This window comes from Lupinus angustifolius, chromosome LG19 (genome assembly GCF_001865875.1).
Source record: "Lupinus angustifolius cultivar Tanjil chromosome LG19, LupAngTanjil_v1.0, whole genome shotgun sequence".
Taxonomy (NCBI): domain Eukaryota; kingdom Viridiplantae; phylum Streptophyta; class Magnoliopsida; order Fabales; family Fabaceae; genus Lupinus; species Lupinus angustifolius.
The window spans coordinates 14299859-14322189 of record NC_032027.1 but is presented as its reverse complement, the minus strand read 5'-3'; the positions used below and the strand labels follow the sequence as shown (position 1 = coordinate 14322189).

The following is a 22331-nucleotide window of genomic DNA, read 5'->3' as shown; positions in this document are numbered from 1 at the left end:
AACACAAAATGATCCTGATAATTGTTTTGTTTGTTCCAAATCTTCAATGATGCATTAATTCTCACTTGCAAATTTCTTATAATCAAATTAATTTATTGCCCATTTATTCATATTTAAATTACAATGAATGAAATCAAATTTTGCTCATAAATATTACATTAATATCAATATATTGTTACACAATTATTATCAAAATTATTTCAAATATTAAGTTAAATATAATCATAGCATTTAAGTTCATAATCAATCAAATTATTGTCAATATTACTACAAGACGACAAATGACAAACGTAAGATTAAATTATGGAATGAATAGAATGAACGAATAAGAAAGTGAAAGAACAAATAGGAAACCACATTCCTATTGGTGAATGAGGGTGAAATTTGATGAATCATAACCTGAGTTTTCATTATATTTATCTATTTGTGTAATGAAGAATGAAAGATTGTATGATGAAGAATGAAAGAATGAATCATAACATAAGTAACATAATTCATGTTGTACAACAAAATAGATGAACCACAATGTAAAACAAAAATAAAAAACATAGAATCAATATTATGCTACTTTTGCTCACAATTAGGTAGCAAAATGGCATTTTAACATTTTTTTTAGAAAATTAAGGAGAAATGATGAAAATACCAAAGTGTTAGAGATTATTTACTTTTTCCTTCATCTTTACGATCTCGTCAATGTTCATGTCATTTTCAACATTACAATAATGATTATTTTGAATAGAAAATTCTATAAACAAATAAAGAAACAACAAAGAGATATAGAAAAACTAACATGCAATGATGATTCAAGGGTGAACAAACAATAAGAGATAACATATCAAATAGAACTATCATTGATGCTCTTGTCATTAGAGACATCTCACTCCTCTAGTTATTCAACAATAATAACATATCTAAAAAATAAACAAAATTTTTTTTTAATACAACATCTTCAAAGAAAAAAATCAATGAATAGATCTACATGTCTAAAATCATTTTAAAATAAGAAATTTTGAAATGGAATAATGATATAAACCAAGAAGAGAGAAAAATGGTTGAAGAAAAGTAGAGTAATGAAATGAAGGAGTGAAAGAGAGATGAGATTCTCTAGTTAGTAATAAAATGAGAGGAAAAAAATATGGAAGAAAGAAGAAGAATAAAGGATAAAGAGATGTATCAAGAGATAATAACAAATGTTATAGTGTGGTGGGGTGTATTGGAGGTGGTAGAATTCTTTGAGTGAGAAAACTTTTATTATGAGTGTGACATGTGACAATTCAAGGAGGTGATGAAACATGTATGTGAGAGAGGTTTTTTTGTTAAATAGTAAATAGATAGATAGATTCTATATATAAATTGAATGGACCTTTGATTTTACATTCCTAACATCATACAATTTTGGCATGTAATCTTTAGAAAGTTATCTATGTCCACCTAATCGTTTTATTCTTTACAATTATTAGGTGTAATTAAATGCATAGTGACTCACTCTCTTTCTTCAACTTTCTCACTCTATTCTTTTCATTTTCACTTCATTGTTGTTTTTTAGAATGGCCATAACAAATATGCAATTTCAAATAATTTTTTTATTTATCATAAAACTTTTATTTATAAAGGTGTGCCCTGAGATACTCCAAAATAAAATTACAAGTATGATTAATATCTCCATCATATTTGATATTAAATGGTTCATAGACATAAGTTTGATATTAAATGGTTCATAGGCATAAGTTTGCTAGCTAATAATATGTCAAAGGTGAGTATAAATTTTATCCTATGAATCATGGTTATATAAAAATGAGAATAAATGATTATTGTTAAGCAATTAATGTGTAACAGCTATGCATTTGGTTAACATTAAATTTTGCAAACAAAATTAAATATAAGATTATTTCTATTTTCCAAACATTGAACTGAATAGTTTTTTTAATTTGTATCAACTTTCCTTTTATATGTATGTTTATAGTCTTTATTTAAATTCATTTTTTTAATTTATCTACCAACAAGATTATTATATAATTTTATGTTATTGGGTTATTGGAAAAAATGTGGAGAAATGTAAAGGAGGAAGAATACATAAATACAGTAGGGATAATAATATGAATTCAATTTTGAAATTAATAACACAATTTCAATTTAAAAAACTTTACATATTATTGAGTCATGTACTATCTGTCTATATATAAATGATTTGGTGATTTTACATGACTAGTTATTATACAATTTTGACATGTAATTTTTAGAAGATTGTTTTTGTTTATCTAATATTTTTATTCTTTAATATTATTTGATGTAATTAAATATAAATTTGTGAAGAAGATCTTTGTTCTTGACCTTGACAAGATTTTGATGAAGATACCAACATCACCAAAAAGAAGAAAATGAATATTACTTATGAAGACCGAGAAGATTAAAGCTTCAAGACAATTAGTCTAAGTCTAAATAAGTGCTTTTATCATATACTCTTTAATATACTAAGTAGTAATGCTCAAAATATTTTAAAAGATATTGAAACACTTCAAGTTTTAAATCAAAATATTTTTCAAAATACTATATATCAAGTTAGTCAAATTTCAGTAACAGGTTACATGAGTGAGAATCAGTTATCCAACAATATTTAAATTGGAGTAACCGATTACTCAAATTTGAGTAACCGATTACTTTAAGTGAATTTTAAATTCACTATTGGACAGAGAGTTTGAGTAATCGATTATTCAAGTGAGTAATCGATTTCTCAATGTAATTTTTCAAAATGTCACGTTTGGGTAACCGATTACCCACTTGCTATAATCGATTACTGAAAGTTGTTACATCAGTTTTTCAGATTTGAAACTCAAGGGCTTTCATCTCAAACAAAATGCATTCATTCCAAACAATTCCTACTCTTTCCTAAATGCACAATGAGTGATTGGAAAGCCTATTTAAAGGCCTTAGAATGAAAATAACTTTTTCAACAACTCTTTCATAACTCTTTCACACTTTTCTCGGGGTGAGATATTGTAATTACAACTCATAATATTTAGTGGAAAATATCTTGTGTTGCAAGAGTACTGGATGTACCATTCGGTGGACAAAAAGGTGAACCAATATAAAATCTCTGTGTACTCTCTTCTCCCTTACTTCTTTGATTTATTCTTGTTTATTTTCTGCAATATTATCCGATGCACTTTAACTCTTCATTTTGCAGAAAAAGTTGTCATAATTTTTAGTCAACTTATTCACCCCTCTTAGTTGCAATCTCAGTCTTACAAAATTGACTAACTATTTTTCTTCAATATTCTCACTCTATTCTTTTCATTTTCACTCCATGATGACTTCTAATTTTTTTTGGAATAGTCATAACAAAACTATAATTTAAAATACATTTTTATGCGTCGTAAAACTTTTATTAATAAGTGTGTACCTGAAATACTCCAAAGTAGACTTACAAATTACATATTTGATAATTTAAAATTGTTATTATGATTATTATCTTCTTCATATTTTATATTATGTGGCTCATATACATTAGTTACTAGCTAATATGTCAGAGGTGAATACAAGTTCATCCTATGAATCATGACTATATAAAAATAAGACTAATTGATTATCGTTAAGCAATTAATGTATAACACATATGCATTTGACAAACATAAAATTTTGCAATGTAATGGTTTCATTAGTTAGAGGATATAACTTATCTTTTGATATAAGAATATATTTTATTCTTTTAAATATAACACTTAGGGCTGACAATGAACCGAATCAACTCAGTATTCGTTCGAAACTCGATTCGTTATTTAGCTCGATAAACTTGGTTTATAAACCAAATAAGTTAAATCTGATCTAGAAATTTAGCTCGTTAAATAACCATGCCGAACTTGAGTTGGATACACTTCGACTCGTTAGGTTCGTGAGTTGGCTCAATATATATATATATATATATTATGTATATATATAAAAAAAACTAATTTTTATGTTTATTCATTATTTTATATTTATAAACAAAGTTAAATATCTATATATAACATTTTTGTAGTATTTTAAAAATGAAATAATTAATTGAGTTGTCTAACTGAACCAATTTGAACTGAGCCGAACAGTTCGCGAACTTTAATCGAGCTGAACTCGAGCTAAAAAAATAATTTGTATCGAACTCGAGTCGAGTTTCGAGCCGAACCAATCCTCATTGATTTGAACTGAGATGAACTCTAGTTCGATTCAGTTCGGCTCGTTTCCAGCCCTAAATTAACACTCATCAATAAATATTGGCATCTCTTACTTTCCTCACCATAAAACAATCTTATCCAATACTCGAGTGGTAAGTTGTTTGTTCTACACTTGTATTTAAAGATAAAAGTGTCATATAATTATATCTGAAAAATAAAATGATAAGTGCCACATCCTACTATTTTCTCATATTGATTTTTGATATATTTGTATGTCAATCCTAACTTTTCCTTCATCAATAAATTAAACCAACGAGATTCACAATAAAGCAACGAGATTCACTTGCTGTATTGACAACTCAGCGACAAATAACAAAATATATATGATCATGATGGAAAACAATTAATTTTCAAACTACATACTCAATTAGTAAAATCTTACCAAATTTTGATATTTTTAAACCCGCTGAATTCTCAAAATCTCACGTTTTTAATCAAATATTAGATGCTATCTTAGGAATAGATATTTGCTTTTCAAATCACATTCAAATATTGTCCCACACTAATAAAATAGAAATATATTAATTAAAAAATTAAATATTATTGTTTTTTTGTTCTTGTTTTATTATCATTATTAGTAGAGTTCAGAATTTGGGATATGGTGAATATTTTTGTTACTATCTAATGAAAAAACACGCATTTTAGCCTTACCTAATCTTTTAAATTACACCCATTGCAATTAATAATTACAGAAAAAACTCAGTTTACCCACAACCACAATTTTGTTATAGCTACTCTCATATTCATTGTATAAACTCACACACCCTTCATAGTGTTTTCCTCACTTCATACACTTAACATAACCCACCAATGGAAAAACTAACCTATCTTCCCATAACCCTCTTCCTTCTTCTAACCATATCTGCTTCTTCTTCTTCTTCTGCAGAAACACCACAAACACCACAATCAGTGTATGAAGTTTTCATTCAGTGCCTAAAACAACACACAACAAACTCATCACCAACCCAACTCAAGAACATAGTATTTTCCCAAACCAACGTTTTATTCACCTCCGTTCTCCAAAACTATATTCGTAATGCACGTTTCAACACCACCTCAGCTACAAAGCCATTAATCATAGTCACTCCCCTTCAAGAATCTCATGTCCAAGGTGCTGTAATATGTGCCAAGAATATGAGCATTCAAATCAAGATCAGGAGTGGTGGCCATGATTATGAGGGTATATCTTACATATCTAAGGAACCCTTTATTCTACTTGACCTATTCAATCTTAGAAACATATCTGTTGATATGAAACAAGAAACTGCTGTGGTCCAAGCAGGTGCTGTTCTTGGAGAAGTTTACTATAAGATTTGGGAAAATAGCAAAGTTCATGGTTTCCCTGGAGGGGTATGTCACAGTGTTGGTATTGGTGGCACTATTACTGGTGGAGGGTATGGTAATTTGTTAAGAAAATATGGTCTTTCTGTTGATCGTGTTATTGATGCTCAAATTGTTGATTCCCAAGGTAGACTTCTTGATAGAAAATCTATGGGGGGGGATTTATTTTGGGCTATTAGAGGTGGTGGAGGATCAAGTTTTGGCGTTGTATTATCTTACACTGTTAAGTTGGTTTCTGTGCCAGAAACAGTGACCATTTTTAGGGTTATGAAAACTTTGGAAGAGAATGCCACTGATCTTGTTATGCAATGGCAACAAGTTGCACCAACTACTGATGATAGACTTTTCATGAGGCTTCTATTGCAGCCAAGGAACAACACTATTCTTGTCTCAGTTGTAGCATTGTTCCTTGGTGGAGCTGATGAGGTTGTGTCAATTATGGAGAAGGAGTTTCCACTTCTTGGGTTGAAGAAAGAAGATTGTAATGAAACAAGTTGGATTGGTTCAGTTATTTGGTGGGATAATGATCAAGCTTTTAAGAATGGTGCAAAACCTGAGACCCTTTTGGATAGGAATCTAAACTCAGCAAGGTTTCTTAAGAGAAAATCTGATTATGTTCAAAAGCCTATTTCCAAAAATGATTTGGAATTGATATGGAAGAAGATGATTGAGTTGAGAAATATTGGTTTAGCTTTCAATCCATATGGTGGAAAAATGGCTAACATTTCTTCTGATGCTACACCATTTCCTCACCGAGCAGGAAATCTCTTTAAAGTACAATATTCTGTGACTTGGGATGATCCATCAGATTTTGCAGCACAGAATTATACAAATGAAGCTAAAAGCCTTTATAGTTTCATGACCCCTTTTGTGTCACAGAATCCAAGAAGTGCTTTTTTGAATTATAGAGACCTTGATATTGGTATTAATCACTTTGGTAATAATAGCTTTGAAGAAGGGAAGGTTTATGGTCTAAAGTATTTCAATAACAATTTTGATAGGCTAGTGAAGATTAAAACCGCAGTTGATCCAAACAACTACTTCAGGAATAAACAAAGTATTCCAGTTAAAATGTAATATCTATATATCTTCTGTTAACATTTTTATACTGAATGATGTATTTACATTATAAAATCTTTTATACTAACTTCATACATCTATGTGGAGAATCAAACTGTAAGGTATTAATTAAAGGAGATAATATTTATATATTGTCAGTGTAAGAATTTATATAAAAACAGTATATCCTTCATCATTCATTATATTTATTTAAATTTAAAAGTTGATAATTATCAAATATTAATGATGAAAGATAAGATAACAACGTACAAAACCCTTACATAATTAGTATATATGTTTTCAATTAATTAAAACGTATTGGTGAAGTTATAATAGTGTTACTTTATTTTTCCTACATAGCTCAATATATTATCGATGTATTAGGCTCCAACATTCTGGCTAGACAAAAGAAAAAAAAAACTTATTTGATACAAAAAATAAGTTATATTATTAGTATTAGTGTGGAGATATAAACTCATGTCTATTGATCTTTTTTTTTATATATACAACTAAATATTCAATTTTTATATATTTTATTTTGTACGATTAAAATTTTTTATATTTTGTGTACATAAAAATGTAAAACTACTGACAGTCTAAGAGTTTTTTACATTACCATTGTATTATTCACCATTCATATTTAATCATCATTAACTCTTAAATATAAGTAATACAAGTTACCGGTGAATGATGTATTGACTGCATATAAATATTTACAGTGACAATGTATAGATACTAAATTTTTTGGTGTATTTTATTTCATAATTTTTTATTGAATATACTTTAAATTGTATTTTTTTGTTTTTATTAGAATGTCCAATTTAAGGTAAGAGTTGTAGTTTTTACTTGTAATTTATATTTTGGTTGTCATTACCTATATCTATATTTTATTTTATTTTGTAAAAATTAGAAAATGTTAATGTCAAATAAGAAAGTAGAAACTACAACATGGTGATAATTACATTATATTATGACTTTATATATATATAATATAAATATAGATAAAAAATTCACTTATTTGATCATCTACCAACTACAATATATCTGGTTGATTTATTGTTTTTAAATTGCATGATAATAATTATTGAATTGAAAGACAATAATGATATTTTTAAATGGAAAGTATTGATGAAATTAACATGAATACTAAATTCGAATAAAAAATATATAAAAGGTTAAAATTCATTCTTTTATAAAAATTATTAAAATACTATTTATTTTTTTATGAATTCTAAAAAACACAAAATTACACATTTATAGTTTATAGTTTATTAATACCATGTAAACGAATAAAGACTTTATTCATTTTCTAATATTTAATAAATAAATCTTAAATCTAATTTTTTCTATTAGTGTGAAATTTATACATAATTAGTATATTATTCACCACTAATTTGTATTACATATATTGAAAAGTCAATAATGATAAAATAGAAATTATGGATTAAACTATGACAATTTAACAACTCTTATATTGATGATATATTTTTTATTAGTATATTAATTGTTAGTAATAAATGGAAGGAAAATAAGAAGAAAATATTTTTAAACCAAAGTTGTTTGACCAATAAATTAATTTGGGAAAAACCAAATGAAAGGAACATATCTAAAGAATGAAAATAAATGTTTACTTTCCCATTAAAAACTAAAATAAATGTGTTTTTAAAGCACATGGATTCTTTATTTTACTTTGATTATTTCTAAAAATACAAAATTCCACATTATCAATGTGTTAGAAAATGGGTGCTATTTTTAACTAGTGTGCGCCAAGGGTTCACCCATTTGAGAGTCAAACACTAATCATTAATCCTTTATTAAGTATTGAGGTTATCAATATTAGTGTGATGTTCGTGCATGTCCACCCATATATTTACATATATTTACTTTATGATGTTAAGTATTCAAGTTTCATATATTTTATTTGACATACAAGTGATCTATTATTTACTTAAGGTTGCAGTAATTTTAAGTGACGTCAATTTTTATCTCAAAATTATATATTATTATATTCATCATCGAACTATTTCAGCAATATCATAAAAGAGACGAATAAAAGTTGTGAGAGATAAAGAAATTAACTAAATTATTAAGATGTGTGGTGGTTTGAACGAGTGACGGGTGATTTTGGCATTTCATTGATAAGTGGAGAAGAGAGAATAATTGAAAATCTATCACTCCTTACATATCTTTTGATGTTTTAAGTTATACACATAGTTTAGGAAAATTATTAAATGATATAAAAATTCAACACGATTTGACTAAAATAGTCACATTTAATTCACATTGAAAATTGGATTAAAAATAAATGAAAAACCAGTAGTGAAAGGAGAAGTAATAAATAGTCACATTCAATTGCACATTGAAATTGGACTAAAAAATAAATAAAAAACATGTGGTGAAAGGAGAAGTAATAAATAATTGTATATTTGGAAAATATAAATGTATAATGCGTTTCCACAATATCAAATTATTTTAAAATAAAATTGAAAAATTAAAACATCAAAAGATATTAAACGAATGAAGTGACAAAAGTGTTAAAAATTACAATAAAATGGCATTGCCTCATTATTAAAATGTTAGAAAATACATTTTCTCATTTTCAAAATTTCTAGAAAAAAATATTATGTTTTCTGAAATATGAAATGAAAACAACAATGAAAACATGTTTTAACACTTCTTTTTTGATTTTATTGAAAATGAAAATAGAAAATCATCAAAACAGACATACCCTAAGTATTAAAAATTACAATAAAATGCCATTGCCTCATTATTAAAAATGTTAGAAAATACATTTTCTCATTTTCAAAATTTCTAGAAATGAATATTATGTTTTCTGAAATATGAAATGAAAACAACAATGAAAACATGTTTTAACACTTCTTTTCTGATTTTATTGAAAATGAAAATAGAAAATCATCAAAACATACATACCCTAACTTTTGTTGCATATGAAGAGATTATACATTTTAAACATTCATATATGATTCTATGATGCGATTTTATTATTTTAAACTCTTAGCAATTATTCATTGTACTCATTATTAACGCCCTATGTATAAAACTAATTGTTGATTTCTTGATGAAGTTGCATTCAACCTTAGGCTTCCAAACAAATACATGACAAGAAAGATATTAATGCTTTCTCAATTTATTTAGACTTGTAAATAGTTTGTAACTATAATCAACCTTGTGATACACAAATCAGTAATCTAATTACAAAATATCCTATATAAATTCTAACCGATCAAACAGTCCAGACAGACTAGATGACATCATATATATATTACATAATTAATAAATAAATATAATTATATATTACATGGATTCAGATCAAAATAACACACTTATCAATATTTTATCTTACATACTACATATTGCATAGTGCATATACATTCAAATAAAAATAAAATTGCATTTAAATTCATGTCATACAAAAATTATAATTATAAATCAAAATTATACAAATTCAAATAACCCACCCAGTTTAATCACCGAAGTTATTCCAATTTAATCCGGTTGAAGCGAAATTCCAGTCAGCAAAAAATGATTTGACTGTTTGGGTGGGCTGTTGGATTGGTCAAACTGTAAGGTCCAAACATTATTGGTTATAAACTTAGGCAGCCATTGATCTTCTCAGAACTTGTGATTTCTTGGAATGTAAAAGTTAAGCCACACCATACCGGAGCACATCTGCTGTCCCATACTTTGTGTCACTCCATGTACCATGGGCTTATGATTGGTTAGAAAAATATTTAATAATTAAATTTTAAGTTAAATATATTTTTTCTAACCAATCACATGTTCATAGGACATAGAGTGACACAAAGTATGGGACAAGAGATGTGTACCCCACCAAACCATAGTAGGGAATAACAATAATAGTGGAGAAAAATTAGAACAGGATGGACATACACAAAGGTGAGTGTTCCACCAAAAATCTGAAACAAGATATCAATTTTTACAGAATAAATAATTTGGCACTATAAAATTGACAAAAGATGGCATGCTAAATCCAAGAAACATCAATATGGGACCAAAATAAATTAGACAAATAAAAGTAAAACTTCTTGAATTTTGCTATTATCTTGACACATGAAAATATGCCACCCTTCACAGTAATCTACATACTTTTGGCACCCACTTTTGATGGAGGAAGTGTTCCAAAAACTTTATCCCACAGTGATGAAGTGATCCCAAAGCCTTTATTCTGGACCCGAAAGTGATGATTCAAATGGTACTTCTGCAGAACAATAAAGGAAAGATGATTTTGCTTTTACAGCTTAAGATGTTGAGATGATTGCTAGTTTATGATAAAGTTAAAGAAAGGTGCAACAAAACAAAAGCAAAAATGATTGGGGAAAGACAATGTCACATTGGATAAGGTGCAAACAACTTATATTGAGGGAGGATTTGTAGGACCCATGACAGAAAATGGTAGACAATGACTATCATATTCCAAAGGAAAACTAGGATCCAAATCTCTTGACAAGAATATACAATCATGATTGGTGACACATATTTAAGGAGACTCATAAGTAGTAATGGAAAAAATGACTGTAAATTCACTGTATCTGAGTTTAATGTCCCTCAATATCTAATTTTAAAAAATTGTGAAATCTAAAAGACCAACTATTGATCAGCTAATAAACCTGATAAAAGTAAAACCATACTATAATTAGTAAAAAATGATTTTGTGGAGCAGTGAATGGTAACTAAAAATTATCTTGACAGAAGAGCTTTTACCTTGAGATTTTGGGGCACTCCAATTTTTGGCTGACCATGGTGCAAGTAATAATGGGTGCAATCATACATCACATAACCCAACAAACCACCTCCTAGCAACACTGGAGCAGTAGAAGGGGTAGCTATGAGCTTCACCAAGTTCCAGAACTGGACACAGTAGATAAAACCACTAACATCAATTCATGTAAGTTTCATGGCTGGAGCCTCTGACATGACTTCAGCAAAGCCATTCAAGAACCAGTTGTTTCTTTCATTTTCAAAAGCTCCTACCATAGAATGAGGGTATAAACATGTCCTTAAACTATTGTATATAATAGAACTGGTAAAAGATCTTTATGAAAAGTAATTTGGAGAAAATTTGTAAGGACACTACTGTAAGTTGAGGGGCTGAAATGAACGGATAAAAAAAGTTGTGGCTAACATAAACAGGTAGTAAGAACTAAAAACATAACGGCCAAAAACATAACGGCCAAAAACTTAACGAAGCTAAATTTCTATTTATATAGTAGAAGGGGTTATACTTTCAAATGAAGGAAGAGCTCGTGGCAAATACCTTAAGACAAAATTAAAAGAGTTGAAATCCTACAACAATGTTCTCAGCCAATAAAGTATGGAAATACAACATATGCCATGGAAGGAAAGAGATACCGGTATCAATAATATAGCTGTTGCAGCAGGAGGGAAAACAAGTCTCAAGCCATCCATGGGGTGCTTGTGGTGGCAGCCATGGAGAAGATAATGTATGGTATTTCCCCTAAAGAAACATCCAATAGAAAGAAGGAAATAAACTTTCAGTATTATTCAACCCAGTAAATAGTTAATCCAAGTTGATATGGTTATAGACAACAACTACAAGCAAAAAATCAACATACAGTTTCACATTTGGATATGAGGAGGGAAGACATAGAGAGGGTCTAACCAGTAGGTCTTTGTTTCAATGTGGAAAAGAAAACGGTGCAATGTGTATTCAAGAAATGTCCATACAAAAATGCCAAGAACAGCCAATAGAGCTAAATGAGGACAAGTGAGGCCCATTTGCACAGAGCTATAGCCAAGCCAACATACAACTGGAAGCCAAATGACTGGTACTGCCCACCAGACTGTGCGCGTCAAGAACTGTTCCAAATAGTAACAAGTCAAGAACAAAGCTGAATATCATAATGTAGAATTTAAATCTTTGCTTATAATGTGGTCAATGCTAAAAAAATTGGAGATAGGATGTAATCTTAAAATCTATTGTAACATGCCTATCAAACTCAAAGGATTTTTTTTATTAGAATGATCTAAAAATAAAATGGCAATAAATATTGGGCAGTGAAGTTGATGCAGGTCAGGAATTTATTTAAAATTAAGAGTCGGTGGAGGGGGGAAATTATGGAAAGAACAGAACTTCGGTACAGTTCCTTGGGTACTTGTAGTGTCGTTCTACAATAAAAACATAACATGTGTAACAATTAATCAATGAAAACATTGCATGTGTAACAACCGTTATACATGTTATATTTTTATTGGAAAACAACACCATAAGCATCTAAACAACTCCCTAAGTTTTGTCCTTATCAAAATAGGTAGTGGCTAAGTGGGAATTTACACCAAAATGATTCAAACCGCACAAGTTACATTTATATATTTGTTATACTCTAAACTTACACATTTGTTTAAGTTGAGGTTTACTTATTATATATAATTGATTAAGGTTTTTATAAGGATATAAGAATTATACTCCAGTGTTAAAAGGAAACAGCAGAGTGGTATATTCTGAATATACTTCACTGTATCATGCTGAACTCCTCTAAAAAATACAAAGGCATGACTACTTATTTGACAACCTCATAGGACTGTAGACCTGCCTGAATTCTTAAGTGGCTTAAATAATGAGTTTCAACCGAGATTCAGGGACTAACTTTATAATTACTCAGACCTCTTTAAATCTCTAATTGTAAGATTGGATTTTGGTACAATATCCATGACTCGAGTTATTATAATATCTATTATTCTAAAAAATAGTTTTTTTTCTACATCATAAGTATCAACAAGAGCAAATAATAATTTTAGCAGAGCTGGAAATACTAAAGGTGCATCAATACAAAGCTAAAAATACATGAAAAATATTATGAACAAATTTATCAGGAAAAAACTTGGAGCAGCAACTACTCAGAACAAGATGACATAAACTCGGGGTGAAGTTCTGACTGTTCTGGTATGTCTCATCTCTCATGTGAGAAGACCAATAGAACTATAGAAGCACCAGTTAGAGAAGCGGATTAAGACGATAGTCAAACTTAAAAAGGTAGATGAATTAACTAAGAAAGTAAATAGCAGACACCATAGAAAAAGAACTTTGCTCTAAATAGTTTTACAAAATAAAACTAGGATTTCAATAGAGCTCATGGCATTGATTATGATTAGTCCATCTTAGCAAGCCAACCTAGTAAGGTGAGGCTTGGTTGTTCTAATAGTAGTTAAAGGATATACCTATTACCTCCAAAACTTCATTGTCAAAGAAACGGGGACCTTCCTTGCCAACAATAGGCTGGTGCACCCACTCTTGATAAGCTTCCCCAAGATGCCCAACCTATAAACATTAAAAACCACCCGGTTCAATCAAAAATTCCTTAGTCCATACATAAACAATAACAAAATCTATATGACAACTGAAACCTATAGAAGAAGATCTCGAGAGATTGTGCCTGTACCTGGAAAACAAGGGCTTTATTCAAATCAACAACAAAGTTCTGAGCAACCATCTTGGAACTAAAGTTGAACACAAGGGGAAAAAGGTGTTAGTAATGTAGTGGAAAGCATAATAAGCAGTATTCACTTATTCACCACACAATTTAACCTTTCCGACGACATTGATTTTGACCATTGTTGTTAGTAAAAGGTCAGAACTCAGAAACAAAAATTTGTCAATACTAATTAATATGAATAATATTGTCACATTACATAAACAAATTCAATTCATCAGTAATCATATTATTCAGTTATACTTCTACCTTCACTCCATTTCTAATTACTTGAGACCAAAGCTTAGTGCTTTTTGTAATCATTATAACTTTGCAAAGTACTCCAGTAGCTATCACAATCCACTAGAGTCATTTTCATCCACCAAATCAAATCATCATAAAAAAACTAAAATACAAAAATAAAATAGAAAAAATTGTTTTCATCAAGCTTCATCATTTGTTGTCATCCGGAACAAACCCTAAATTATTACACCTTTATTGTGCGAAGAGAAAACATAAATGTATAACAGATTTTGATGCAATGCTGAATAAAAAATGATATAGAAAATGAAAATGAAAATGAAATTGAACTAACCGAATAGAAGGTAATGCTGTGAGATCCAAAGGCACCACCTTCTCTTGTTTTTTTTTTTTGTTTCAAACATTTGTTGTTTTTTGTTTTACTGTGGATTTAGAAGGGTTGGGTGAGAGAATCGGGGCCGTTGATCATGATTGAATCTAGAGCGAATAGAATAGCTATTATCTTGAAGTTGGATTCTAATCGTTGACAGCCTGGCATTGTTGGATAGTTGAGATTCATCGATGATGGAGAAATAAGTGATTTTTTTCTTTGTATTTTGAGGATAAAAATATAATATTATTTTAAATAAAAAGAATATAAATATCAATGTGTATTATTTTTTCTTTACTTTAATTATCTCTTCATTAATAGAGAAGAGTCACACTCAAATGGATGCTTACGTCATCATCGATACCATGTTTTGTGGGTAAAGTGCTTTATGCACGTTAGCCTACACATAATTTTTATTAATTTTTTCTCTAAATCATGGGTATCACTTTACCTCGGAGTAAGAACTAGTTTTTTTTTCTTATTGCATAATTGTTTCTCTCTTCTTAGCTATCAAAAATCTAACCAATAATATTTTGTTAAATTTAAAATGTCTAATATTTTCTTGTTTCATTTGTTATTTGTTGCATTACTTTTATTTAAAAATTAATAATAATTAAAAATAATTAATGAGTAATACAATAATAATATAAAAAATTCTTAGGTTTGATATATATTTTACTCCTATTGTTTTTTGGTTCATAAATTTGTCACATCATTATCTATTCTCAACTTTCTTCCCTTATATGTAGTGGGTGGCCTTGTTGAGATATACGAATATATTTTTGTTTAAGAATGTGTTCTTGTTTTAAAGAACAAAGGCAACCTTCAACTAGTCAAACATATTCATAAAATGATAAGAAAAGGTTAAAATCATTCATTCTAATTAATTTCAATCTCTTTTTTGTTGTGGGGACAAGTGGAACCTACCTGTCAATTATATATAGTATAAGAAATTAAGAATAATGTTATATTTTTTTCTCCATAAGAAAGTTATATATGTCACTCATAAATTAATTATTAATAAATAAAATATCACTTTATTACATTTATAACTTTCTTATGGATATGAAAATTTAGTATGAGGATATATCATTTCTTATAGTATAATTATAATAGTAACACATATTAAGTGAGATCACATTCAACAAAGTAATGAAATTAATACAAATTAATAAATGGTGAGGACTAAATAAGTAATTCAACTAGTTTATTAATTAATATATAGTTATATATATTATAATAAATATAATATATTATAAATATAAATATTATTATTTATATCATATTGAAATATTTTATTGGTTAATCATGTTACAAATAACTTTCAAATCTTTGATATATTATTTTGAAAATTACTATATTTTTTCAGGTGTAAATCATTTTCAGTAATACGGTACAATATAGTTTCATCAATTTTGACTAATGCTTTCTAGTATTTACCAATTTTCATCGCTTTAATAATGTCCAGTATAACTCGTATGAAGAATGTTTTTTTGTTTCCCACCGGTATCCTTGTACTAGGAGTAATTTTGTTTGAACTGAGAACATCTACAAGTATGTGGGACTAAATCTCTCGACAGATATTTTTCTATACACAAGACTAGAACCCAAAACCTTGCTTAAATAGAATCAAGCATATGCCACTTGAACCGATACTTGTTGGTTATGAAGACTGGTTAAATTTGCATGCATGGTGCGTATAACTATAAGTATTGTTCCACACTTAAAAGTATTAAGATGAGAGAAATATGAAATTTTCGTGCTTAAAAACACAAAATTTTAATTTAATTATCAACTAAATCTTTTGTTCCTTTTTAATAAAAAAATTTAACAAAAATTACAGATAGTAAGGATATTAGTTAAAATGAAATTTATCTTTTGATTTATTAAAAAACATGCAAATAATTACCATTGTTATCCAACATGTGGTATGGGATAATTTGTTTCAATTAAAAAAATGTTATTAAAAACTATACAAAAAGGTTAATTTACTTGTGTTTTGGATATTTATTTGATATTTTTACTTTTAAATTGGATCAGGAGGTATATTTAAAACAATCCACATATAAAAGGAAAGGGTGATACATAATTATGATATACAAATGAGACAACATATATTTTCCTATATCAAACAAGTTATTTCATGAGCATTTTTTAGTTTAATTAAAACTATAAAAATTAAAGTTTTGATTTCAACAAAAAAAACAAAATTAAAGTTGAGATATTTCATGCTTTTTCCTTCAGACAAATTTATTTCATTTATTCAAAACTTCAAATTTAAACTGAATATTTTTAGGAGAACTTTCATAACATACAAACAAATTAAGATTCAGTTGATGTATCAAAAAACTAAGATCAAGCATCTCACATTTACAATTTCATTCTTTTTCTTTCATTCAGTTAATATAGTAATGTAAGACCTTGTTAGATCACAGAAAGATCAAAAGATCAAGAGTTTGATCCTTATAAATAATATTTGTTGGGAATAATAATTACACACTCTAAAAATGATTAATCTCTAAATTATAGGGTGAATAATACTCTTGGTAGTAGAAACAAAAATATATTACAAATAAATAAAAGAAAATGTTAAATCCAGTCGAGCAGATAATGAGAAGCTTAAATGAAGTTTCGGTTGGAAAATACAACTTAATACTTTAAAAAGTAACGAGCTTGATTTTCCAATACATTTTTACTTTATTTAACTTTTTATTTTTAACTCTAAACAAAAAGTCATAAATAAAATATAGAGAAAAATGTATCTATGGATAATATAAGAGTTTTATAACATATCAGTCCAGCATCTATCATTCTTTATTTTTAATTATTATTGTTTCTTCAAAAAATAATACAAATGAATAATAAACAACATATCGACTGTTTTTAAATTTTTAAGCTTAAAGTGAGTAGATTTACACTCTAAAAATAATTATTCAAATCAAATATTACCAAAATACCTTCACATGCATTCAATCATGTTGGCTCACTCAATATTATTTGATCATAATCAAGTATGAATATGGTCGAATCTCATTAGGTCTAGAGCTCAGTTTGAGATAAAAAAAATTATACCTAAACAATACTTAGGGTTGAGTATGGGACAAACATGACTTGATTCGACTCATCTCATAGTTACCAATTCCTCATGTTTGTATGTGCTTATATTGAATTATATACAAGTAATGACATTTCCTTTATTGAAAATAAAATATCATTGATTCTCTAATTTTCATCATATATATACGTGATTAATAATATATAAATATATACATATATCATTTTATATGTTAAATTACATATACATAATAATAAGTAATATTGAGAATATTTTGTTTAAAATGAGTATGCAATATATTTAATCGGGTTTTGGGTCGGATTCAAGTTCAAAAGCTGACTAGATCAATATTTAGGGTCGAGTTAGTTTCGTATCTAGGGTCGAGTCTGAATTCGAAAAAATGAAAACCTTCATTTAGGGTCAAGTAAGGAACAAACTTACCCAACCCATGTTCGCTATACTTTGAACAAATGAAATATTTAAGACAAAAATAACATGCATTATTTTTCATTTGTATCTAAAATGATGAACACTATAATATCTATGGATTGTGAGTTTGAATATTTATGTACAATTAGTATATTACGTATTAGGGGTAAGCAGAATTCGACCCTACCTGTTCATTTGATATGGCTCGATCATGATCGGGTTCAAATAGGATTGGGTCTCATCGAGTCTAGTCTCAGGTTCGGTTCAAAAGTTAGACCAGGTCAATATTTAGGATTGGGTAGGGAACATGCATGATCTGATCCGTCTCATGGCCACTCACTCATCATAATTTATATGTGTCTCTATTCAAATATGTAAAGAATAATGACACTTTTTTGGTCGAAAGTATCATCGATTTTCTAATTTTTTCATCAAATATACATGATTAATAATATACATACATATAGCATTTTATATGTCAAATTACATATTCATAATAATAAATAATATTGAGAAGACTTTATCTAAAATGAATATACATTATACTATATTTAATCAGGTCTAGGGTCGGGTTTAAAGGCTGACATAGTCGATATTTAGGGTTGAATTAACTTCGGGCCTAGGGTCGGGTCCGCATTCACAAAAATGACCCGACCAACATTTAAGGTCGGGCAAGGGATAAACCTTAACCTGTCCCAACCCGATCCATGCTCACCCTTAATACGTTCGATGCTTATTAAATATAAATGATAAATAATGCAATAACAATATATAAAACTCATACACTATTAGTGCACATATATTTTTCTTAAGTCTAAAATAAATAATTTATAGTGAAAAAATATCTCATATTATAAAGGGAAAAATGTATATAACCCTTCAAACTTTGCACCTTTTGCAAATAGGAACTACCAACTTTAATTTCATCAGAATCAAACCTTAAACTTCTTTTATGCATAAAATAGATCATTCTGTCAAGTCTCCATTAAATTATTTAATGGTGAAAATCTAACCTTTCAATTTTTTAATCTATATCATTAATTTAGTTTTTTAAAATATAATAAAAAATAGCTGAGAAACTATTCTTCTTCATCATTAGACTTTGTGAGCAACCAAGAGCTCATCTTCTCTCATGGTATTAGGGGTGTTCGCGGTCCATTTGAATTAATTTTTAGGTAAAAAATGATCAGATCTAAACACGTAATTAACATACGGTCTGGACCGATCTGGTTTGTTTATATTAAGATGTCCGATCCAATCCGATCCAAATATAATATGCGGTTTCGGTTCGGATTGGATCGGTTTTTTTATTTTATAAAATATTGAAATTGCACTTACATTCAAAACTCATAAAAATGACTAAATATTAAGCATAAAACAACAATGAAAATAGTGTTCAACAACATTAAAATGTGTGCAACTATAATATAAATAAACAATATCATAAAATAGTAATAAATAGTAAGACAATAATAATAAAAGTAAAAAATAGTAACAACAACAACAAGATATTAATAATAACAAGATATCAATAACAATAATATGAGCACTTGCAACGTAATTTTAACAGTTATGGTGTTCCACTGATGATTAATAACAATAATATTTTCACAACAATAAAATTGATAATAAAACATCTAATCAGAATAACACTTGAATCCTCTTTATTTGATTGTGAGATGGATTTAAGTTCTTAAAAAGTGTATCAAAAAACATAGCAACATATATATAAGTATGTGTTATAGAATATAACAAATAAAATATAGATACAATTTTGGAGTTGGGACTTAAGAATAAGTTTGGAAGACACTTAAAAGTATTACACACTTAAATTTTACATATTATTTCGTTCCGGCCTGGATTGGTTGGATCCAAGAGGTGAAACCAAAATCCGGACCGGACTAATCGATCTTTAAAAAATAAGTCCAACACGATCCAAATGCATTCGGTTTTTCCGGTTTCGGTCTATTTTGGATTGGTTTTCGGTTTTATTGTTGGACCGGTTTGGATTTGAACACTCCTAGTACCACAAACATTTACAATCATTTCCATTTTTATCTACACTCATTCCCTATCTCACTTCTCTCATTCCACTTCTCATATTCACATTCCAGTATCCATGGATAAAATTGAACCAACTCAATCACGAAAGAGAACCCAACAATGACTCATCTACAAAGACTAAAAGTGGTGTATTATATACTTTACATTATAGAAATGTTTAGTTTTTTGAGTTTCTAGATTCTCTACTATTGTTCTCAGTGGTAACTTTAACCTCGTTCATTCCTCTTCATGCTTCAGGTTACAATTGAAGTTTCATCCTTCTCAAAAAAATTTGAGTTCTCTGGTGTTCGGACTGTGATCCCTAAAGAACTCTGAGTTTAATTGAACAAATTACCTGGATAAAAGTGGGTACAAAATAGGATAACATATCAATCAAACTTCAAAGCAACCAGATTACAAAGCATCAAATGCATAACAAACAATTCTTGCATTTCAAATATGCTTTTTTAGGCATACTCGTCTAAATTAACTTTTCATCCTTACTATTTCATCCGATGCATGAATTTTAATTGCAAAGAAGATTTTAATAATTACTACTTTATCCGGTGCATGGATTTTAATTGCGAAGAAGATTATGAATTAGTAGATGATATTAATTATAATTGGCTGAAATTTTATCCTAACAGTAAGTGTGAAACAACAATTTGTTTAGCGTCCATTATATCCTATCATCCTAATCTGATTTCATAATTCCAAATAATAAACTGCATTGTCTACTTCGCCTTCCTAGCTTTAGATCTCACATGCTTCCCAAGTTTGACTACATTACCAAGAAGAATCAGTACAACTGGAACTATATTTTCGATGTAGTACACGCTTCCATATGATGCTATGGTTTCATGCAGGCTTAATACATATTCTAACTTAAACAGAGAAACAATGGAAAGATAGTAAAAAAATTCTCTATTTGCACGAGTAGGTGTGAGCATACAAATTGAATTGTGTATTAATGTTTTTGGGTTTATGTATGTGCATGAGAGTGAGAGAGTACAAATCATGAAGCCAACACTAGAGTAACTCAGAACCAAAACCGTATAAGCAAAATTCATTAACACTAATGCATTTTTAATTGTTGGAGGCACAACTTGCTTCCATTTGTAGAAGTTCTTCAAAATTCACCTTTGTATAGTCAATTTACAAGTCTGCTCCCAACTTTCTTAACAAGTCTTTCTTGGCAGTACTAGCAGTAGTTGCTACCTTAGAGGCACTAAAAACATGCTTGGCTAACTACCTCATCAAACAGATACATAAACATTATATTGCTTGCATGCAACAAATTTTATGTAAAATTATAAATAGTAGAGAATTAATATGGATCCAAGAATCAATGTGATTTGCATAAACCAAAAATATAACAACCGATTAAAGTAATGGTTGTGTGAAAAATCTCAACCATGGTTTTAAATTGTGGGTCTAGTCATAATTATGGTTAAGTTGTTCCTTGCCATATATGAATCAAAACTATATGATTGCACTCATATTTTTTTGGTACTATCAAGGTATCCCCTCAACTTATAAGTCAGGAATTAATCTCTTTCGGGTTCGGGTCTGCCCGAGGAATCGAACTCTAACCCTAAACCATAAACCTCCAGCACCTCCAAGAATAAGGATAGATTTTCCAGCAAAAGGCTCAACTTTTTCAAGTCCTTGATAGGCAGTAATGAGAGCTAAAGGAAGGCTAGCAGCTTCAACAAAGCTCAAATTAGAGGGTGTGACTGAACAATTTCTCTTCAACAACAATATACTCTGCCAATGACCCAATAGTCTTTGGATGATTGATAACATTCTCATTAATATCACCATAAACTTCATCACCAACCTTCAATTTCTTAATTTCACTTCTCACTCTCATTACTACACCAACCACATCATACCTTGGAACAGTCTTTCCAACATCACATACAAATTAAACAATGTAAAATCAAAATTAGAAACACAAAATATACTAAGATCGAAAGATAAATTAAGAGTAGGCAGCCTCTATAAACCATGAAACCTTAGGACTTTGAGGTTGTCTCTTGGTGCTGATAAGATCGAAAGTTTGTACATGTTTCTTCAAGTCTTCAACATGTTGATAA

At 28.8% G+C, this 22331-nt stretch overlaps 2 protein-coding genes across 2 annotated transcripts; one reads left to right on the top strand and one right to left on the bottom strand.

Moving 5' to 3' along the window:
- Positions 5007-6623, top strand: LOC109334010 (berberine bridge enzyme-like 21). Its single transcript, XM_019569584.1, has one exon. The coding sequence runs from the start codon at positions 5016-5018 to the stop codon at positions 6621-6623; it is 1608 nt and encodes a 535-aa protein (XP_019425129.1). The 5' UTR covers positions 5007-5015.
- LOC109334910 (dihydroceramide fatty acyl 2-hydroxylase FAH1) lies at positions 10482-14773 on the bottom strand. The gene is made up of 7 exons (XM_019570912.1): positions 14670-14773; positions 14045-14102; positions 13831-13923; positions 12268-12464; positions 11997-12102; positions 11349-11495; positions 10482-10845 (listed from the first exon to the last, which is right to left on the bottom strand). The coding sequence occupies exons 2-7, from the start codon at positions 14093-14095 to the stop codon at positions 10726-10728; spliced, it is 714 nt and encodes a 237-aa protein (XP_019426457.1). The 5' UTR covers positions 14096-14102; positions 14670-14773; the 3' UTR covers positions 10482-10725.